The sequence below is a fragment of the Pongo pygmaeus genome, chromosome 7 (genome assembly GCF_028885625.2).
Source record: "Pongo pygmaeus isolate AG05252 chromosome 7, NHGRI_mPonPyg2-v2.0_pri, whole genome shotgun sequence".
Lineage (NCBI taxonomy): Eukaryota > Metazoa > Chordata > Mammalia > Primates > Hominidae > Pongo > Pongo pygmaeus.
This window is the reverse complement of record NC_072380.2, coordinates 103,142,903-103,160,328: the sequence shown is the minus strand read 5'-3', so window position 1 is coordinate 103,160,328 and position 17,426 is coordinate 103,142,903. Positions and strand designations below refer to the sequence as shown.

The 17,426-nt window shown below is 40.1% G+C and overlaps 1 protein-coding gene and 1 long non-coding RNA gene across 2 annotated transcripts in view; one reads left to right on the top strand and one right to left on the bottom strand.

Annotated features, from left to right (window-relative positions):
• LOC134740023 (uncharacterized) overlaps positions 1-383 on the top strand; it is a 58,647-nt gene extending 58,264 nt beyond the window's left edge. Inside the window, exon 4 of the long non-coding RNA XR_010127257.1 lies at positions 266-383. This is a non-coding gene — a long non-coding RNA (uncharacterized LOC134740023). The remainder of the gene's footprint in view (positions 1-265) is intronic.
• Positions 1-15,342, bottom strand: part of NECAB1 (N-terminal EF-hand calcium binding protein 1) — a 173,965-nt gene extending 158,623 nt beyond the window's left edge. The window contains exons 1-2 of the mRNA XM_054497726.2: positions 15,093-15,342; positions 5,287-5,311 (exon numbers count right to left, since the gene is read on the bottom strand). Of these exons, the coding sequence (XP_054353701.1) occupies positions 5,287-5,311; positions 15,093-15,191 (124 nt within the window). The 5' untranslated portion in view covers positions 15,192-15,342. The remainder of the gene's footprint in view (positions 1-5,286; positions 5,312-15,092) is intronic.
• Positions 15,343-17,426: the final 2,084 nt, after the last annotated feature.

The following is a 17,426-nucleotide window of genomic DNA, read 5'->3' as shown; positions in this document are numbered from 1 at the left end:
AAAAAAATCACCAAATATGAAGTGAAATAGACCTGGGTTCACTAATCTGATGCTACTGTTAACATACAATGTAACCTGGAGAAAGTTATCTGACATCTCTGAGCTTCATTTGCTTCACTTAAAAAATAGGGAAAATAATAAAAATAGCTAAAAATATTGAGCAATTATCACTAGGTGAGATCAGAATAAGTGTTTCAGAGGCATAATCTCATTTAATTCTCAAAACAACTTTATGAGAAGTAATATTATTATCCTTCCTTTGCAGATGTGGAAACTGAGGCACAGGGAAGTTGAGCAACTTGCTCGAGGTCATAAAGCTAGAAGGAGGCACAGCCAAGCATGAGCTTGTGTGACCTCAAAGCCTACATTTTCGCCACTGCTCTAAACTGTTTATTCCGTTGGCTTGTCATAATGATTGAAGACAATGTATATAAATCACAGAGGGTAGGACTCAGCTCGTATTATGTCCTCCATACATTTTATTGAACATTATTAATTAATAAACAACAGATAAATAACAACAGTGCTTTGTTTGATTAAATTATATATATGATTATATTTCTTCAGTGAAATTGTTGGTTATGCATTTCTTACAAATAATTCACAAATATTTATGAACATCTGTGTTGCAGCAGGGATTTTGCTCACCATGGAGGACCTGGGGGTATGTGAAATAGGCACCATTTCTGCTCTCACAAATTTAATATATGCAGGCTGCTGGATTGGACTAAAGGCCTGAGGAGAACTATAACAATCTCTTAGAGGGAACAGTGATTAAACAGGGATCAATTGTGCCACCCACATAGCCTTCCTACTTACTGATCAAGAATGATAGCAGACCTTAGCAAGTGCAAATCAACAAGAGGAATCCAATGGTGCTATTCACTACTACGAAGCTTTTCATTTTGCCTCTTACTAAGATTTCAAAGATATTCTTGCCCCCCCCCGCCACACACAAAAACAAATACTGTGCAATCTCACTTACATGTGGAATCTGAAAAATTTGAACTCGTAGAAGCAGAGAGTACAATAGTGGGTGCCATGGGCTGGGGGTGGAGGAAATGGGAGATGATAGTCAAGGGTACAAACTTTCAGTTATAAGATGAACAAGTTCTGGGGCTGTAATGTACATGATGAGTGGTGATGAATGTTTTAATTAATTTGATTATTGTAAGAATTACACAATGTATACATTTATCTAATCATCATATTATATACCTTGAATATATTTGACCTTTATTTCTCAATTAAATATTTTAAAATAAAATATATTTAAATTTTAAAAATATTTTTGCAAATTGTATAAATACCCATGTATCATTTCCATTTTCATTCAACCTGTAAATAAGCTTTCTCAGAAGTTTTATATTTCTAAAAACTTGAATTTCGGTCCCTTTGGCTCAAAGCACTAGCATCTCTCCTAAGCAATCCTACTCTGAGGGCTATCTCTATGTTTAGGATCCTAGCCTATGATTTAAAAAAAAAAACAACCAAAAAAATCTCTCCAAGATGTCATTATTATAGCTAATCACTAATGTGTATCCCTCCCACCCCGCCCAATTTATCCAGCAGCTTCTCTTTTTTGTCAGATGTCAGATAGATTCCAAAAGCTAAATCTGTCCTCTGGGCAGGTGAACAATTATACTGCCTATTGCCTCTTCTTCCTTTTGTTATTCTGTCACCAATTATGCTGTCCACAAGGGATTCTATCACATGAGGGTCTGTTAGCAAGAGCTCAAATACATGTAGCAGCTGTCTATTTGCAAATACAGAATGCCATGAACACATGGTACAGAAGGATGCTTACTTTTATATGCTTGTATCTTCTCATTTACATTAGATTATCCACTATCCTTTTCCCTTTCAAATACTCCATATATGGGTAAATAGCTTTATTTTTCTTTTCTACTAAACTCCACTGCAATAGAAATAACTAAAATGTTAATAAGTATCTCAGATAGCCAAGTCATCACAGCAGAAAAAACAGCTTAAGCTTTCAGTAGCAATAGAGATAATATTAATCAAATAGCAGCAAAATGAGCAAGTGTTTAGTTGTTACTACATTCCAGGCACTTGCCTGGTAACTTTATGGATAGTCCCTCATTTATTATTCATAATTACCACATGACATGGTAGATGTCATTATCTATGCTCTTTATAAGGTTCCTAGGTGGCATACTTGTGGTTTAAACCCAAACTGCTTGACTCTGCTTCCCTCCAACTTTACACTGAGAATGAGGGAGAAGAGTAAGGTGGGACGAAAGGCAGGGGGAAAAGTGGACAGAGAGAAGAGAGAGAAATAATGGAGCAGAACATCTTCAATCCTTTTTTATTTTAATTTTTATCATAAATTGACAAATTAGAGTTGTATTTATTTATGGGATAAAAAGTGATGTTATGATTTTTGAATACAATGTGGAAAGATTAAGCTAATTAATGTCTCTATCACCTCAAATATTTGTGATTTCTTGGTGATGAGAACATTAGAAGAAATTTACTCTCGGTGATACTAAAATGTACAGAACTCAATGATTAGCTATATTCACTATGCTGTGCAATTGATCTAAAAAAAAATTAAACTTATTCCTCCTGAGACTTTGTACCCTTCAACTATTACCTCCCCACTCCTTTCACTCCCCAGCCTCTGTAGCCACCATTCTACTCCCTGCTTCTATGAGTTCAATTGTTTTAGGCTCGATATAGAAGTATAAGAGGTATTTGTCTTTCTGTGTTTGGCTAATTTCACTTAGCATAATGGTCTCCAATTCCATTCATGTTGTCACAAATGACAGAATTTCTTCTTTCTTTTAAGGCTGAATAGTATATATACTGTATTTTCTTCTTAATTCATTAAACCAATGTCTATTGAGCATCTAGTACTGGCTGGGCATACCATCTACTTATAACATAAGTTCCTTGCCTTAGAGAGTCATGTTTGGCTTAGAGAAGTACAATCTCCAGCCAAGAAGCAGTCTCCACCTTAAGGACAATAATCAATATGTGCCAAAGTGCTGAGAACACTCAATTGTGCTAATTTGTACAATTGTGCTGAGAACACAGGGAGAGGGTGGGGCCCTGTCGAGGGAACTGGGGGAGGTTTCCCAGATAAGGTGTCTTTGAGCAGGAATGTAAGCAAAGCATGAGTGTTCTCAAGCTGACTGAGGGTGGAGGCGGAGGTCACAGCAGGGTAACATAACAGTGTGGCAGATGGAGGGTGCCCAAGGGGACTGAGTGCTTCAGCAGCTGCAGAGGAGGATACATGTGGAAGATTTTGAGAGGTAAGGGCAGAAAGGCAGGTAGTCTGACAGCATGTTGGAATGGACATTAGGAGAGGCGGTAAGGAAGGCAGAGTGGGGCAGGTGAGGAAATATGAGACATGGGTCTGCCAGTGCAAGTGACCACTTCATGCAGCGTGGTATTTGAGGTTATCATAAGCTATTGAATCATGTGCATTGTTTTGTTCAGTGCTTTTTGTTCTGACAGTGGATTATGCTAATTTTGATGGAAAGAAGAGAAATACATACAAAGGTAAGGGTGGACCTAAATCAGAGCTTTGGGGTCTAGGAAATGAAAGTATAGCCTGAGAAAACTAGGAGCTTTGGTGGAAAGGGAGCAAAAGCATTTCTGAGCTGGAGACTGCTATTGAAATACAAGGCAGGTGGCATAGAGGCAGGTGGGCTATTTAATTGTACACCAGGCATCCCTGGGGCTGGATATCAGGCAAAAGACCAAAGGATGAGATGAGAAGACAAATTGATGCCATCATTATTTCTGTCTTTAAAAGTAATCAAATAGGCCAGGCGCAGTGGCCCACGCTTGTAATCCTGGCACTTTCGGAGACGGAAGAGGGCGGGTCACTTGAGGTCAGGAGTTTGAGACCAGCCTGGCCAACATGGTGAAACACTGTCACTACTAAAAATACAAAAATTAGCCAGGTATGATGGCGTGCGCCTGTATTCCAAGCTACTCGGGAGGCTGAGGCAGGAGAATTGCTTGAACCCAGGAGACGGAGGTTGCAGTAAGCCGAGATCCCACCACTGCACTCCAGCCTGGGTGACAGAGCGAGATTCTGTCTCAAAAAAAAAAAAAACAAAACCCAAAAACTAAAACTAAAAACAAAATAATGAAATGCTTCAAGTGGGAACAAAAAGCACATTTGAACTGACAATATATCAAATATATCAATCACCACAACACAGTCTGAGAAAATATTTTGATGGCCAAGCACAATTAAATGTTATTGGGACTTGGGATGCTATTACATTGTTCCTTGGATTAATAATCTTCTTTTGTGTAGAAAGGTGTGTCTTGTCAGTCAAGCTTTTCTTGATTTGCCCGCTTAAGGGTAAAATAGACCACAACATATATCTTTAAACTGTCAGATCTGGACTCTGCCTGTAATCTCTCCCCATAGATAAGAAATGGGATTTCAAAAAAGGGAAAGAACCCTTTGTATCCTAAATTTGTCAAGAAATTCTTGTCAAGAATATACCTCTGCCATAGTACTTATAATATAGCAGCAAAAAGAAAAAACAAAACAAAACAAAAACAAAACAAGCTTTTATTTGGTGTTCTCTGGGACAAAGTTTCTAGTGGAATAATAGAGTCAAAAGATACTGCTTATGACAACTTATAATTAGATGTTGTGCAGTCATCATTAAATCAACAGAGCAAGTTTTTACTTCAAGGTTGCCATCTCCTACTTCTCTGTTGCTATAGATTATCATTTCCAGGGCATACACTTCAAATAGGAAAGCAGTGGCCAGGAACAATGGAGTAGAGATAAAGCTAGCAATGCAGGCTTCCAGGCAGCCCTCTTGAAGCGCAGTAAAATCCCCAAGGCCATGATAAAGCTCAGTGTGGAGAGTCCAGACTTGCGTGTCATACAGACCTGGGGTCCGGTCTCAGCTTTGTATCGTAATAATTCTAGGACATAATATGCTTAAAGCACTTGGCCCAATGCCTGGCACACAGTAGACACTCAATGAATAGAAGCTGTTATTGCCGCAAAATTATTTTTTGATGCATGAAAAGGAAAAGCCAGAGTCCAAGTACAGCAGAGCTCCTCACTTCAAAGGCATAAACATTCCTTTCAAATGTAAATCCTTCTGCCAACTTCTTATGAATATTTAGGGCCTAAAACTTATCTAAAATGATCACTAGTACAATAAAGTAGTATTTTATATGTCATTTTCCAGGACTCTCCCCTTTTTCCTGATTATTATTTATAAGGTAATATAAAATGTAAGAGATTAATAAATAGAAACTGTAGATTTTTGGTCTTACCATTTTTGTCTGCTCTCCTCAGTATCTGGAAAGGAAAAAGGGAAAAATTTTATCAGCATTTTAAATAAATATTGCAGTGAACATTACACTTACGCATAATTTATTCATAATTAAATAAAATACATTCTAATTTTAAGTAAGCGTTTCCCAATTGAGATCTTTCTTTATAATATCTAAAACCTGAAAACGACCCAAATGTCCATGGATAAACAAACCGTGAACGAACAAACCAACTGTCGTATAGCCATACAATAGAATACTACGGAGCAATAAAAATGAATGAGCTATTTATACACACAACAACTTGGATAGAACCAAAAGTAACTAGGCTGAGTAGAAAACCTAGATGCAAAAGAATACCTACTTATAATTCCATTTATATAAAATTCTTAAAAATGCAAACTAATCCATAGGGACAGAAAACAGAGTAAGGTTCCTAGGAATGGGCAGGGCAGGGGAGGGTGGATTACAAGAGGATGTAAGAAAACTTTTGCAGGTGATAGAGATAGTTAGTATCTTGAATGTGGTAATGGTTTCATATATGTTAAAACTCATCAAGTTTACACTTTACATATGTGCACATTAATGTAAGTCAATCATACCTCAATAAAACTGGGATTCAACAAAACATAAAAGAAAAATAATACATCATGGGTAAAGAGTAACCACATGTCTATGCTATATCTACTTTATTTATACTTTATTAATCATATTATCTTGGACTTACTTTAAATTGTCTTGATGTATAAGAACTATTTGGCCATCTGGTATCCATTACACTTTAGTAATGATTTCTAATCTTCTGGAAAGCCAACCTGTCCTACATGCTTGGCCTAGGTGCTCCAGTGCTGGGCAGGGCACTTATGTCTGACAAACACAGTGTCATATCCCTCTGGTCATGGTGACTGCTCAGGGATGAGCACATTAGGGCCAGTGAATGACAGGCCATGGTTTTGCTTGAGTGGTTAGGAGAGAGACATACTCTACCTTCTGCTGACTTTGAACCCAGGAATATATAGGCAATGCACTGCTGTCATTCGTTTTGTTATTGGATATATTGTAGGTTGAATTGTGTCCTCCAAAACCAAATGTTGAAATCCTAATGCTCAGTATCCATGAATGTAACTTTATCTGGAAATAGGGGTTTGGGAGGAAAAGCCCTTGATAAAATCCAACCTTCCTTCATGATAAAAACTCTGAACAAACTAGGCATTGAAGGAACATACCTCAAAATAATAAGAGCCATCTATGCCAAACCCACAGCCAACATCATACTAAACAGGCAAAAGCTGGAAGCATCTCCTTGAATGCTAGAACTAGAAATGGAACTGTAACAAGACAAGGACGCCCACTCTCACCACTCCTCTTCAACACAGTACTGGAAGTCCTCATCAGAGCAATCAGGCAAGAGAAAGAAATAAAAGGCATCCAAACAGCAAAATAAGAAGCCAAACAGTCTCTCTTCACTGATGATATAATCTTATACCTAGAAAATTCAAAGACTCCACCAAAAGGCTCCCGGGACTGATAAATGACTTCAATAAAGTTTCAGGATACAAAATAAAGGTACAAAACTCAGTAGCATTTCTATGCAGCAATAGCATTCAAGCTGAGAGCCAAATCAAGAAGGCAATCCCATTTACAATAGCTACACAAAAAATAAAATACCTAGGAATACATTTAACCAAAGAAGTGAAAGACTTCCACAAGGAGAACTACAAAACACTGCTGAAAGAAATCATAGATGACAGAAACAAATGGGAAAACATTCCATGCTCATGAATTGGAAGAATCAATATTGTTAAAATGGCCATACTACCCAAAGCAATGTATACATTCAATACTATTCCTATCAAACTACCAATGTCATTTTTTACAGAATTAGAAAAAACTGTTCTAAAATTCATATGGATCCAAAATGGAGCCTGAATAGCCAAAGCAATTCTAAACAAAAAGAACAAAGCTGGAAGCATCACATTACCTGACTTCAAACTATACAATAAGGCTATGGTAGACAAAACAGCATGGTACTGGTACAAAAAAACAGATACAAAAATGAAACAGAATAGAGAACCCAGCAATAAAGCTGTACACCTACAGCCATCTGATCTTCAACAAAATCAACAAAAATAAATAATGGGGAAAGGATTTCCTATTCAATAAATGGTGCTGGGATAGCTAGTAGGTCATATGCAGAAGAATGAAACTGGAGCACTATCTAATACTACAGGCAAAAATTAACTCAAGATGGATTAAAAATTTAGATATAAGACCTCACACTATAAAAATCCTATAAGAAAACCTAGAAAATATCATTCTTGACATTGAGAAAAAATTGGCCTTGAGAAAAAAGTTATAACTAAGTTCTCAAAAGCAATTGCAACAAAAACAAAAATTGACAAGTGGGACCTAATTAAACTAAAGAGCTAGAGCACAGGAAAATAAACTGTCAACAGAGTAAACAGAGAATCTAAAGAATGGGAGAAAATATTCACCAACTATGTATTTAACATAGTACTAATATACAGAATCTGTAAAAATCATATTTCAAAAAACAAAAAAGAAACCAATTAAGAAGTGGGCAAAAGACATGAACAGACATTTCTCAAAAGAAGACATACAAGTGGCCAACAAACATACGAAAACATGCTCAACATCACTAATCATCAGAGAAATGCAAATCAAAACCACAATATGCTATCATCTCACACCAGTCAGAATGGCTATTATCAGAAAGTCAAAAAAACACAACCAGATGCTGGAGCTGCTGCAGAGAAAAGAGAATGCCTATACACAGTTGGTGGGGAGGTCAATTAGTTTAGCCTGTGGAAAGCAGTTTGGAGATTTCTCAGAGAACTTAAAACAGAACTACCATTTGACTTTGTAATCCCGTTACTGAGTATATATCCAAAAGTAAATAAATCATTGTACCAAAAAGACACATGGCACTTGTATGTTCATTGCAGCATTATTCACAACAGCAAAAATGCTAAATCAACTTAAGTGCCCATCAGTGGTCAATTGGATAAAGATAATGTGGTACATATACATCATGGAATACTACACAGCCATAAAAAAGAAAAAGATCATGTCCTTTGCAGCGACATGGATGCAACTGGAGGCCATTATCCTGAGTGAATTAATGCAGAAGCAGAAAACCAAACACTGCATATTCTCACTTATAAGGGGGAGCTAAACATTGGGTACACATGAACATAAAGATGGCAGCAACATACACTGGGGACTAATAGAGGGAAGAGGGAGGTTGGGGAGAAGAGTTGAAAAACTAACTGTTGAGTATTATGCTCACTACCTGGGTGATGGGATCATTTGTACCCCAAATCTCACCATCATGTGATACACCCATGTAACAAATCTGCACATATTCCTCCTGAATCTAAAATAAAACTTTAAGTTATAAAAAGAAAAGAAATAGGGTTTGCTGATGTAATCCCATTAAGATAAAATATAACTGGATTGGGTGGCCCCTAGGTCCAATGACTGGGGATCTTACAAGGAGAGAAATTCAGAGATGCAGAGATATAGAGACCGTAAGATCAAAGAGGCAGGTATTGGCGTGGTGCAGCTGAAAGCCAAGGATGCCAAAGTACTGACAGGTGCCATCAGAAGCAAGAGAGGAAGCATGATACAGTTCCCCCTCTGGAGCCTTCCCAGGGAGCATCATCCTGCTAGCAGCTTGATTTCGCCCTTCTCACCTCCAGAACCATGGAGAGTACATTCTATTGTGGTAGTTTGTTAAAGCAGCCCTAGGAAACTGATACAATATATAACCTGGAAAGAACCAACACCCAGGAAAGTAGTTTTCAGAGACAGAGAAACTGGGTCCAGATAGCACTCCTTGAGTCTCTGATTAAGTAATCTTGATGAGATGATCTCTGCTTTTTCATTACAGGAGCCAATACATTATTTTTAAAAACAATCTTAAAACAGTTTGCATTATTTTTCCTGCTAGCTGCAATGAAGTTAACCCTGATAGGTATGCTAATAGAAAATAATCTGGATAACATACTACAGAGCTATGTTATATACAGTACCAAAGAGGATGCCCCACTAGCACATTGCAAAGACAAACTTTAATTGCTTGGAAGGGGCCCTTGAGGATTATTTTTTTTTCCCTAAGTAACTTGTAGTTATAGTTAAATAACCAGAGCTATTCTTATATTTAGATTGTCACTTCTTGCTGGCCAGCTTGAAACATGAGCAATCGTTTTTATTCCCAAGTTGTCTGTTTTACTGCTTTCTACTATAAAAACATTATCTTCCTTTCATTCTGCCGACTTCACGGAAATGAGGTATAGATAAATCTAATCATTGCCACAATGTGTTTTAAGATACTAGTATTACTATTAAAGATCTCACCCATGAAACTTTTCCAGCAACAGGTAGGTATCACCTAGACTTGCATGCAGAAGAAGATGGTCCTCCTGTTTTACTAAATTGATGTAATTACTGCAGGAGGACTGCTTTCAATAGTAAGAGCTACACTTAAAGCAAAATGAGACCCAGATTATTTTTCCTTCGTAGAGTCAATTGCTAGAGGGGATTTTGAGGATTCATTCCCTTATCACAGCCAGCTTCTTCCTGTCCTCTGCAACCATGGAGCCCCAGCTGAGAGTCAGGGAGACATGAAACACATCCTATTTCTTGCTTTTGGTTCACTCTAAGATTCTATTTCAAGCTGTATTTTGTCCTCAGGATTTTGAAGAAACTAGAATAGAATAATCACACACCACAGAGTTGGACCCAGGACTTCTGTTCATTTCATTTCATAAAGAACAATCTCAAGTAGCATTTAGCCTCTGAAAGATGAAACAAAAACAGCAGCTTTTGTTATTAAGACAGTTCTTGTAATTAAATATGAACAGAACTGTCTCTGCTGCAAATTTTGCCTCTAATCCCACAGACTAATAAAAAATGTACTCCGGATGAGAATCAAGTTCATTATGTTATGGTACCAGAATAATCTGTGTCAGCCGATCTTAAGGTTGCTACCACTGGATGGATGGTAAATAAATTTAAATATTATGGTCAGGCTTAAAATTTGAAGACAGGTAATACTGTGTTTTTGCTACAATTCAAAGATTATCAAATAGATTCCTCTATTTCAAAAATATTCTTTGATGGCCTCAACTAAAATTCCTTATTCATCACTTTAAGTTATTGAAGGCAAGTGTTAAAATGTAAATATTGTCTTTGAAACATTAAAAGATGGACACAATCATAATTTACTGAACTAATATTTCTAAGTGACTCCTACCATGAATCAGGTTAAGATTTGATAATGAGGTGAAATAGTCCCTTGGTAGATTCCTGAGAAACTAGAATATAAGGCAGGGACTCAGGACTAATCCAGAACATGGAGTCCCACCACACAGGGTCGGCGGGAGTCTCTCCCATTAGAATGCCTGGTGTCGCCCAGGTGTCTCAATCATTAGACTGCCTGGGGTCAGATGGGAGTCTCTCCCATTACCAGGGTGGGTGGGGCCAGACTTCCAGCAGGTAGTTTTACTACCAGGCCACTGGTTGCCCTGATACTGGATAAGGGGAAGCAGGTACTGAAAGATGGATGGAGAGAAGGAATCAGCGCACATATTTTCTTCTTCTCAATTTTGCCTAGGGTAGGCCCAGTGTGGGAAAACAATTTTTAATGTATGATAACAGTAAGACTAAGTGTATTTTTAAATAATTTTTTTTTATTTTTTTAAGTTCCAGGGTACATGTACAGGATGTGCAGGGTTGTTACATAGGTAAATGTGTGCTATGGTGGTTTGCTGCACCTATCAATCCATCACCTAGATATTAAGCCCAGCATGCATTAAATTTTTTTTTTCCTAATTTCTGCTGTTTCCTGTAACTACAAGAGTGACATTTGCCTTGCCAATGAAGGTAGACAATGATGGGGTTAACTGCCATCCTCTGAACTGGACAATCTCACTCAAATGAGCAAGTGTGTGTGTGTGTGTGTGTGTGTGTGTGTGATGAGGTGACATGGGAGGTGTGTGGCTATAACAGAGTTCAGTCACAGAACCATTGCATCTGGAAGACTCCTTCGGCTTCGACATTCCTCTGTGCATCTCACACATCATACAAATGAGCATATAAGGGGCTTCAGAATTAAGTGTCCTTGTGAAAAGAAACTATTTCTTGTTTTCACCAAGTTCCTGACCATCTACGCTCTGTATATCGCATTCAGAGTGTACATGAGTGTGCATGCTTAGACGAAGGAAGGAAGGGAAGACAAGCAGTAAAGTCATTCATCCCCTTCACAACCTTCCAGCCTCATTCCCACTTTAGCAGTGAAGTGGGGAACAGTCACTTCCCTTCCAGTTAAAAATCAAAGGAAAACTGATGGGAAAGGAAAGTGGCATTGGGTGGATGAAGTTGCAACTAATTTCATTTGGGAATTTCTCTGGCTTTTGGGGATGAGTTGAAGGTTTGTTTTTCTCCCTTTTCACAGTAGCAGAGTTGATTAATGTAATGACTCAAAAGAGGAGACACATGCTATATGGACTAGTATTCCAAACTAGAATTCCTCTTCTGTTAACTGGATTGCAGCAACCGGGGAAATGATAGTCCATTGGTGTAAAAGGAAAAGCAATAGTAATCCCCGTGGTCCTCTGTGTTGCCAGGACCCAGTTGAGTCCCTCTCCTGTGGCTGGCAGGCATGCCATATGCAAATGCTTGCTCCAGCCTCAATGCACTGGCATACATTGGCACCAGTGCTAGGTTTTCTAAGCCTCCCATCAGTATTCAAGAGTATTTATGATGAACCGATACTTAATTCTGTCATATTCTAGCAAGACAATTCTACAAATTAGATTTATGAAGAAATAGTCCCTGCATCGGTTTGTGGATTTAGCTACTGTTACTGTTATTTAATGCACTCAGTGTGGAGCACTGAAATAACCATAATACTTCAAATTTATGCAACACTTTTTGCTTTGTTTCCATTTTCTAAACTATGAACTCTTATTTCATACTCACAACAGCCTAAGGAAGTATCATAGTGATTACTATTGCTGATTTGGAGAGGATACTGAAGGAAAAGCCGACAGTTGTGGCAAATCTATCTCTGATTTTCTTGTTAAAATCTGTCTCTAGTTTCTAACCAGCTGGTCATTTATCATGTCATTAATAGTGTTCTCAGTATCAGTTTACATCATTTCTTAAATGATTGATTATTCCAGTGACATTGCAATAAAAAGCACTGCAAATCAAAGTTTTCCTCAAATTTGGAAATTGTCTGTGTGATACAGAAGACGCACAGATAATTACCTGTTCCAGTTTGGAACAGGTAATATCTATCACCTATGTATTATAATATGAAGATAATTTTAAAAGTAATCTTTCTTGTTAGTGCCACTAGAATATATTAAATCTAATAAATAAAGTGATGCATGTATATTTTACATTTTATTTTGCTAAAAGCAGTATGATCCAGAAATGAATAATTCACAAATCCCTAAGTAACAAATCATTTTTCATATCACATATTTCACTAGTGTTAGATTTTTCACAAGATAACTCAAAGAAAAGTGTATACAAAATCTTTTCCATTCGAGACAAAATCCAATGGCAGGTTTTTTTGTAGACTCTAGCATTTTACTGACAAACAAGCATGTCAACACCCCTCATAGGGAATCAGGTTCCTATTTTTATTTTTAAATCTCTGAAATATAAAAGGCAAGACCACCCTATTCATAGACTACAAGTTCCTTTTGTACAGGGACCTGATGCTATTTGTTTACAAACTTGGAAACAATCATGCATACGTAATAAAAAATGAAATTTTAATTTTCTCTTCGAAAATATTGCAGTTGAACACTTAAGCAATGGCTGGTGTATGAGTCAGGAGGATGACTTTCCATTTGTGTAGTTTTATTCCATTCATCTCCACACTATTACCGGGGTTTGTTAAGTGCTTTTTAAAAAGCACAGGGAAGCACTTGATCTCAATGGGGGACAGAGTGACGATCAGGTCAGAATGAATGGAGGCCCCACTTGTCCCCTTTGAATCAACTCCATGGCCCCTTAATTGTCAGCCTCATAACTGACATGATTTCCAGGGGCCCTGACTTTTCAGGCATGTTGTGGTGCCCTTCTCTTCTCCAGCTTACCTCCTCAAGTGCTTTATGGCCCTGAACAGCAAAACTTGAATAAGATCAGCCCGTTAAGCCATGAGCACCAATAATACCATCTGACTGACCCAAACCAGGCAGAGATAAATGCTCATGAAGGATAAGGTACTTAACCACCTGATTGGGTGGCTGAATAGGAATGACCACACCTGAGATTTGGTGGGAAGGAGACGACCAGCCCAGAATGCCTGGATCGCCAATTGGAGCAACCAGGTGATAAAGGGTGAAGGCTGCCAGTACACACAGTTGAACCTTGCTTCTATCATTTGCCTTACAACAGTTTGAATTATTGATAGGATTGAATAATTGAATAGGATTGAATTATTGATAGGATTCAATAATTATTGAATTATTGATTGGCTAGAATTAAAAAGAATTCTAGCCAATCCATTCAAAATAAACTTGGGAGAGCGCCTCACATCCTCCTATCCTCTTTATCTCTGCCTCACCATTATGATACTAATAATTTGATTTCCTCATATTTTCATCTCTCCACAAACAAATGTATCTGGCTTCTGGCCCATCTCCCACTCATTTTGATTTTAATAAGAAAAGATAATTCAGAGAAGGGTAGAGGACAGAGCACATAGCACTCCTCCATGTCCTTTGACATTTTCTATCATGCCTAAACAAGAAGCAGCCAGAATTGTCCCCATTGAGATAGACACGACCTCCGGCAACAGCATGAATGTGACAACTGAGGGGCTGGGAGAGCCCGGAGCCCGGCAAGCAGCTGAGAGAAACCCCAAAGCAGAGAGAAGAGATAGGCAACAGAGGGAAAAATACAGAGAACAGAAACAGCAGGCAGGAGAGGAAAACAAAATTGAGAAATAAACAAGAAATAAAAGTGCTGTAAAGATAGAAACCACACCATACGGGAAAAAGAAACAGCACAGAAGGAAAAGAAAGGATGTGATCAGATCAGAGTAATGAAGGCAGGCAGTCGATACCGAAGTGAGAAATAGGACCAAAGGGAAAACAGTCAAAAGCTAGAATTGATGGAGGTGACAGTAGTAATTAGAACTTGGAGAGGTACAGATAAGGAGAATACCAGGGAAGAAAAAGGGAAAATCGAAGAGGTGGCAGTGACAAAAAGAATCATGAAAATGATCTTTCCCACCGCTGTAAAAAGAAAAACAAATATGCTCAAAGTAATTGTTTTCCGAGGGGGTCTGGGGGAGGATGACGAGGGCATCTCAATCGCTGCTGCTTCCCTGCCTGGGTTGCTTGAGAGCATCCACAAGGCTGCGAATAGGGCGCATTAGAGAGATGAGTTGGGACACTGTCCCCACCTCACCCCCCCCCCACCTTGTGCCTCTTTAAAATGTCCTATGCACTCAAATATTGTCTGTTGTATTTGCAATAGTGTATCTACGAAACCCAGCCTGTTGACAAATCTAACTTTTGTAATTTTCTTAAGGGTGTTAAGCCACAAGCTGCAGGTCTGGGACAGCCCTAGCTGCAAGTTAAGGGACAGTTGTTCCTCCTGCATTTGCATCGGTGGTTCTCTAGAGGGAAAGGAGGTAGTTGTCGCCTGTGTTCTGGGAACCAAGCATTGACTGGTGAGCACCTGAGCCGAACCCCTTCCTTTAGGGGAAAAGAAAGGTGCTGGGAAGCAACCGCCCAGCTCCCACCATCTGTACTTACGTCGAGGAAGATCGACATGCCCTTGGACAGGTGCAGAGCAGAGCTGAGCTCCTCCGAGGAGTTGTTGGAGGACGGCGATGTCTCCTGGGAATCCTCCATCCTCGGGAGCCCTGACGGCCTCAGGCGGAGCGGGGCTAGGCGGACGCACCGGCTCTGGTAAGGGCGCGGCCGCAGCTGCTGCTTCGCCGCCGCCGCCGGGCTCTGGATCCGGGAGGATGTTCGCTCCCGCGCGCGCCTCCCTCCGCGCTCTCCGCGCTCGGTGTCCCCCCTCCCTCCTCCGGCCTCTGCGCTCCCACGCGCTCCAACTCTCGCCTCCCCCTTCCCGCGGTTGACGGCGTCTGGATCCATGTCATCCCCGCACTTAGCAACGCGCGGAGGGGAGCGGGCTCTGCCCCTGGCACGGCCATCGGCCAGGGCTGGAGATAGCCTGGGGACCCCTGCCAGCCCCACGACGGCCCCAAGTGCAGGGATGGAGGAGGGCGTCCGGACAGAGAGAAGGGACGAATGGCAGGGCGTTTGTCCTGAGCAGCCAAAGCGCAAAGTAAGGACGCCCCCAGCCTCACCCGAGTGGATGCCATAAGTAGGGAGGAAGTCAGAGAGGTTTTACCTACTTTGCTTTTGGTTTCAGTGGCCTGTCTGCCCGACCTTCCCCAAAGGCGGGGGCAGGGTTCATGGACACCAGCAAGCAAGGAGCAGCTGGTTTGGTGTAGGGATTAAGCCATTCGGTGTTATCTTGCGCTCTAGGGACTTAACCTGTAAGCCTCACTTTTCCTCATCAGTAAAATGGTTACGCTGGTCTCACCCCAGAGGGTTCTGAGGCTTACCTGTGGCAGTGCTGCTGACAAAGGCGGTGCTATGAACTCTGCCTAGAGTAGGCTTCGAAACGTTTGCTATGGGGCAAGGATTGTTAGGTCATGTTCAAACATGAAGTTTTCCAAAGTCACAATAAAGACGAAGTCCTTATCTGTGTTTAAGCATTTAAACCAGGGTAATTGTTCAACATTTGACGGCTTCTGCGAAGGCTGTAAAAATAGGAAACTGACCACACCTTTCATCAGGAGAGAGATCCAGTTTAGTGGGCATCTAAAATGTGTATGTGTTGGTTACAAACTTGAGCTATCTGGGAGCAAGATAAGGCAAAAAAGAAGGAACCTTGTCTAAACAAGACTGCCTCTACCAGTGAGAACGGGTGAAGAGGATCCAGATCTCCATTTTGTGGCCTTCGGAGAAAAGTAAACATATTCTTCCTACAAGACAGGCCCACACACAATCAAAATGCTGATCAACATGTGAGTGTCTTAAAGGCATGTAAAACATGCTAGGGGTTTCTCAGGAGAGACAGGTTACACTCTGGCTGTGGGGACCAATAAAAGCTTGCTGAAAGAAGCGGTATATGAAATGGACCTTAAAAATCAGTGGCTACTCCATGCTTGATAGAAATAGGAGAAAAACACTTCCAGGCAGAAGGAACAGCTAAGCAAAGCATGGCACCAGGAAAGCACATGGAAGCCGGAAGTAGTCCACTGGGGATTCCTATAAACATAGGGAATCCCAGATCCTACCTGGGCTTTCCAAATCCCAATACTAAAGTACTGTCTAGTCCAGAAATCCAAGTCCCCCTCACCCTAATGATTCATACACCGTTGCTCTGTAGTAGGGTCAGGACTAGGGCGTGGCAAGTGGGGCCACTTGAGCACAGAATGTAAGGAGGCACTTGCTCTCAATCTCTATCCTGTGCTTGCATGATCCTGAGAATGATTTTCTTACATTTTGCAACCTAGGTGTCTTGTTCACTTCACCCAAGTCCCACTGCTCCTTTGTAGATGGGTGCTTACAAAAAAAGAAACGAATCCAGTTGTTCTCAACTCTGCCTGTATATTGGAATCACCTGGGGTGTGTGGTAACTTTAAAATGTACCCACAAATTCATTGACATTCTTCCTATAGAGAAGTGGGTCCCCTCCCCTTAAATCTGAAGGATTGTGACCGCTACAATGAATGAAATGGAACAGAAGTGTTGCTATGTGCTTTCTGAGGGTGGGTGCATAAAAGCCTTTGCAATTCCACTTTTTACAGTGGATTTGCTCCTGGATTCTTGAACTTCCATATAGGAAGTTTTTCTACCTTAAGCCACCATGCTTTGAGGAAGCCCAAACTATATGGAAAGGCATGTGTAGACACCTGGCTTACAGGTCTAGCTAAGCAGAGCCTTTGCATTATCCCGGCCTCAGCAGCAGAAATGTCAATGAGGAAGCCTGCAAATGACTCCAGCTCCCAGCTCTTGCAGACATCCCTAGCCGTGTGAGTTGTCCCAGCCAAAACCCCAGGCATCATG